Raw genomic sequence first — 5,587 nt, forward strand, 5'->3', positions numbered from 1 at the left:
GACTCCTTCCCCGGCGCGGCGCGGCGCGGCGCGACGCTGTGGAGAACGCTCTGGAAGAGCGAGATTTCTTCTCGGAGCGAAACCTGATCGCACCTGGGCGAGCTGCTCGCGCGGTCGCGTGAGAGAGCGCGCGATTGCGATCTTGACGGTATAATTTCCGTCGAACTCTTTCGCCGCCACCGTTCGGCGCAACTGGTCGCGAGAGATCCCGCTCTAAGGATACGTCAATCGTCCAAGATCGCGACCCTTAATGCGTCGCGTTAATTGCTGCTCCAACGAATCCCGTCGTTAAACTTATATCTCGACTACGTTACGCTCGGATGCGCCCGTAGACGGTTGCTCGTGTTCCACTGGAGAACCTGTCATCCGATGATCGAACCTCCTAGATAAAAGCGAGCTACCGAGGTGCATTATTCGACGATCCCTCGAGCGCTTCTTTTTGTACGTCGTGTACATAAAAGTCCTTAAAATTCTTTAGCATTTCAATGGTCGGTTCACCATAATCCGATTTTCTGTTAAATCCTTTCCGACGAGCGACAAAGTCAACGTTGCCCACGACGGCATGGAAAGACGAGGGATTCTGCTCAAGCAAGCTTAAGGATCGCTATCCGATTTTTACCCGCGACTCGCCAGATTCCTGGCATCGCCTTTTCTAGATGATCTCGGGAACGTCTTCAGGGAACCACCGGTGTTCCTTGATCGAAGAACGAGCGATAGCTTCGGGATGAAGAAGTCTGGTCCTGGCAGAATAGAGCTCCCGGAAGATGAAAAAAAAAAAAAAAAAACAAGCAGACTCTCGCGGCACCTTTCACCGGTGGGGGCACTTTCCGAGCCTCGTCCTGCGGTGTCCTCGTATCTCGCGGCAAGAAGAAGAACGTCGAAGAAGATGTCGTCAATTTGACGACCCGGTGACTCTTCCACGACGAGGACTCTCCCTCATTCAGGAGGACGCGGAAGTGACCTCGTTGGAGAACGGCTGCTCTTCCTCGTGGTGTTATCGGAGGGCACTGGGAACGCTGCGAAACCGACCGGCGCGGCGTGTTGGTACAGAATGATCACGGCAGGGTCCACGAGCTTATGGTCCCTCTCTTTTCGCTCTCCCTCCGGCTCCTCCCCCCTCGTTCTCTCTATCTCTGTCACTCCCTCTGGTCGTCGAGTACCCCTTCTTGGTCTCTTCAACCAGCGCACTTCTGTCTCTCTCTCTCTCTCTCTCTCTCTCTCTCTCTCTCTCTCTCTCTCTCTCTCTTTCTCTCCCTTGCCCTCGTTCTCTCGCTCCCTCTCTTTCTCTCTCTCCCCCCTCCTCTCTCTCTCTCTCTCTCATCATAGGCCCGCGGCTCGTTCACTCGGAGAGGGAACCCCTTGATGGTCGCACGAAACCCGCCGGCTGCTTCTCTCCCCTGCTGCTTTTCTGCCTTTCTGTCCATCTCTCTTCCATTGCCCCACTCGCCGTATATTCTCACTCTGTCTTTCTCTCTTTGCCTTTCTCGTTTCTTCCCTCTCCCTTTGCCGCCGCGGTGGCTGGTTCATTGGTTTCATCGGTGCACCGGCCTGGGCTCTCCGTATTCTTTTCTCTAATTATACCGTTACGTGCAATCGCCCGTGTCAATTAGCAGCTCCTTTCTTTCGTTCCTCCTCTTGCGCGCTTCTTTTTTTTTCTTTTCTCGCCACTCTGGGTTGGAGATCCGACGTGGCGTGCAACCCCTTCGAAAGGACCGCTGCGTAAGGGAAGGGAAAGCAGGGTGAGGGGTAGACCGGCGCGCGCGATCGGACCCGCCAATTAATCCTCTGTATCCTTCGAGTCGCTCGTGTAACAAGACCGCCACTCGAACGACGATATTCGAGAATCCTCGATTTCTTTCAAGGACCGATCAGTTAGTGTGTCACAAATTTATCATTCAAAACGTTTCAGATCACTTAATATAAATTTAAAACATAAACAAACGCAAAATTTAATTATGAAAGATATTTGACACAATATATTATACAAAACACTATGTTTATATAAATTCAAAATATATACATAAAAAAACAAACGTTTTAAAAATAAATATACATATAAGAATTCTTTTTTCATTCTAAATGAATCGAATAAATTGAATTTTTAAAAATCGTGAATAGTTCTTTTTCAAAACTTCCCGAAAAAAAGGATATACATTTTTCTTTCTCCTTTTTAGTAAAAAAAAAATTATTTTAGGATTTTTAAAGAGTTTCATTTATTGTCTCTATTTGGCATATTGCAGTTTAGTCGTGTAAATTTTAGATTTTATCATCTTTTTATTCTGATCAAAATGTCCGTCTCGCTCAGAACAAAAAAATATCACTCGTCTAAAATCTGATATTATAGTTATAATGTAAAAAATACAACATAATGATGAAAATTAGCATATCAATTTAAGTAAAACAACCGTCTCAAATACTGCATTAAATCTAAAAAAATCTGCAACATCAATAATAATAAAAAATTATTATTAATTATCATTAATAATTATAATTTGTATTTCATTATTTATGAATTTCAATGCAATTTTTAATAAATTATATAAATGAAAATACAAATTCTTAGTTCGAATTGGCCTGTAAACGAAAGTGCATTCGTGAAAATATGATGCACCAAGTATCTGGATGACTCCAATCAAATTCCAATTAATTTAAGGATTGCTCAGAACAAAATTTGCAATTAATAATTTGTCCCTAATCTTATTTATCTTTCCCATATGTTTAATAATAAGAGACTAATAATTCTGTCCATATTAACGAAATAGGTATTTCTTGATAGACATATTACAGGTATTATACTTAATAAGTTAACCAGAGATTAAGATAATCGGAGTCGAAGTCACCCTCTATATCCGTCCTTCTTCCTCCGAATCGTTCAAAGCGCAGCTGCGGTCGCGATGATCTCGTTCGATGTCGAACGCGCGATGGCGATCGGAGGATACGGAGGCGTTTAGCGTTAAATGAATGGCGTGATTGCAGGTCCATCGTCCGTAATCGGCGTTTTACCGCGACGATAAACAGCCTCCATTTACGAAAGAAGGAAAAAAAAAGAAAAATCCCGCCGCTCGTTAGAACCCCAGAGCCGCGCGGAGATGAGAAGATACGGTTTATTCATCGGCGCTTTCTTTCTCGATTGCCTCTCTTCCCTTTAATTATACCGTTACGCGTGATCGCCCCCCCCCCTCTCTCCGTCTTTAATTGGCTTCTTCCATTCCGGAAAGTAATGCCGATCGCTCCCGCGGGCCGATTTCACCACGACTGGCTTGTTATCCGCCGACGAATCTCTGCGAAAAATCCTGAATCGGCGTCACGTTCCCACACAACGTGCTCTCACACGTGTCAAGAACGTAATCGATAATCCATTACGTCATCGCGTCGTTTCAACGACGTTGACAATGCGACCTCGTCCTAACTAGGTCTGTTTTTTATTCCTGTGCTAGAATTCTCTTTCTCAAATATCCACAAACATATATCTATCTCATTTTAAGTTACAAAAGTGTATACTAGTTTACCAACAGAAAAAAATAGACTTAATGTACTGTATATTTTTTGTATGGAAAAAAATACGACACGAATCCGACGAGATATACCTGTTAAGTGTATTCTTGCGCGCACCAACCCGGTAATAGTCATCGATTAATCTATCCCTCTTAACGCTCTTCCTCCCCCCCCCCGCTATCCTCCCACCAATCAAAGCAACACGTGCGATCGATCACCTTAATTGCGGCAGATTCTGTTCTCTTTTCTCGACCACTGCTCAACAGGGTAACATTAATTGAAGGCCTTTGCGCCACGAAACGTTGCCATCGAGAAAAATGTTAAGACTCGACCTGCGATCGTTATCGGGTCCCTTGCGCGTTTTTTCTTCTCGCAGGAAATCGTTCCTATCGATTGTCTCTTCATTCTTGTGCCGGGTACCTTTTATCAGCCAAATGTTGTTAATTAAACACGTGAGATAGGAAGGACAACTGGTAAAGAACTCGTTCTGGATGAATATTAACTTTCAATGTTCATTAAAAGTATGTTTTACTAATAACTATTAATAAGTACAAAATGGAACTATGGATATTCATATCGCCAGCCGAATATAACAACTGACACTTAGAGAAAGATGCATGTGTATTTTTTCCCTTATTACAGACATATTATTTCATTTTTCTTAACGTTCTTAACGTTCTTACTGTTGTGGAAACATTCACGATTGCACGAAGTCTCGGATTTCGTCCCGTTACAAATTCTTTTTTTTATTAGAAATCTTACAGTTGTAGGAAATACCTTAATGCTAACGATGAACAGTTTAGGTTTAACCTCGACAAAGTGGAGAGCGCATTTACCGATGACTTATTGTGAACGAGATAATTTAATTACATAGAAAAATGTACAATTGATTCACATGATTTCAGTGTATCATTAGTTATCCTAAATTACACGATTCTCCGCACCTCGAAAAATCGTTTCAAATAAAAGATTTGCCCTATCGTTACGCATACCAGTACCATAGCTTCGAAGAACGCCCACACCACGACACGGAAATTTGTACTCTCATTGATCGCCCTGTGATTACGATCGCGGACCTGAAATCCCAAAAAAAAAAAAAAAATACTCGTAAACGTTTAAATCTGATCGACAAAGTAAACATCGATAAAGAAACGTGTGGGTTTTGCTTCTCCATTAGTATATACCTGCATGTACTCTTGTTCGTTTTTCACACCCCATAAGCTGGTGCTCAAATCTTTGATCATATCATCTAACTTTCCATGATTGCTATCTCCATCCTGATTCTCCGCACCGGCATTATCCTCAGATTGTTTCCGATTTTCGTCAATATCCATATTGAACATTACCACCTTCGGTGTCATTGTGCTCTTCTGATTGCTGAAGCAGTAAGTATAAATACCTGAAGTATGTGCAGCAAACGTATATTTTCCACTACTCTCCTGTTCGCCTTGATAGATTATTCTACCATCAGGGCCGACTATCTTAACATCTATATCTAAGAATCCACCCTCTGCTATTTCAAATGTAAGACCTACAAACATACAAAATAAACGATATTAGACATGTGAATATGCAACTAATTATAAGTAATCAAGAAGGCCTTATTGATTAAACAGGCATGTTTATCAGAATTGTATAAAACCTGTTCTTTTTAGCTGAACTTGTATCACTCATCTCTTTCCTCTTTTTTTCCCTCAATGTAGAAAAAAGAAAAGTTTAACTCATAAAAAGAAACAATTCAGCTGAAAAGAACAGATCTAATAAATTTAACTTTAGTATAGTAAATAAAGTAAAATCAGAGAAGTAAAATATATTCAAATCTATATCATATGCAAAATTTGTACAATTCATATAGATAAATTTTCATAAAAATGTTCGTAAAATACAAAGTTTTTAGACAAGAAGTAAATTTTCATAAAATACAAAGTTTTTATACAAGAATTTGTCTGTAAACAATACAAGTAAAAAACAGAAGAGAAATCAGTAAAGTGGCAAATATTTAAAAAAAAAATTAAAAAATCAGTAAAACTAATAATTGTCATATAATCAATAAAACAATTGATAAGATTAATCTAAATTATACTAATGAACA

General features: G+C 40.8%; 1 protein-coding gene across 1 annotated transcript in view; it reads right to left on the bottom strand.

The window, feature by feature from the left end:
* Positions 1 to 3,977: 3,977 nt before the first annotated feature.
* Positions 3,978 to 5,587, bottom strand: part of LOC108755868 (transmembrane emp24 domain-containing protein-like) — a 2,236-nt gene continuing 626 nt past the window's right edge. Inside the window, exons 2-3 of the mRNA XM_018499224.1 lie at positions 4,680 to 5,026; positions 3,978 to 4,571 (exon numbers count right to left, since the gene is read on the bottom strand). Coding sequence (XP_018354726.1) covers positions 4,422 to 4,571; positions 4,680 to 5,026 — 497 coding nt within the window. The 3' untranslated portion in view covers positions 3,978 to 4,421. The remainder of the gene's footprint in view (positions 4,572 to 4,679; positions 5,027 to 5,587) is intronic.

This window comes from Trachymyrmex septentrionalis, unplaced genomic scaffold, assembly GCF_001594115.1.
Source record: "Trachymyrmex septentrionalis isolate Tsep2-gDNA-1 unplaced genomic scaffold, Tsep1.0 scaffold9, whole genome shotgun sequence".
Taxonomy (NCBI): domain Eukaryota; kingdom Metazoa; phylum Arthropoda; class Insecta; order Hymenoptera; family Formicidae; genus Trachymyrmex; species Trachymyrmex septentrionalis.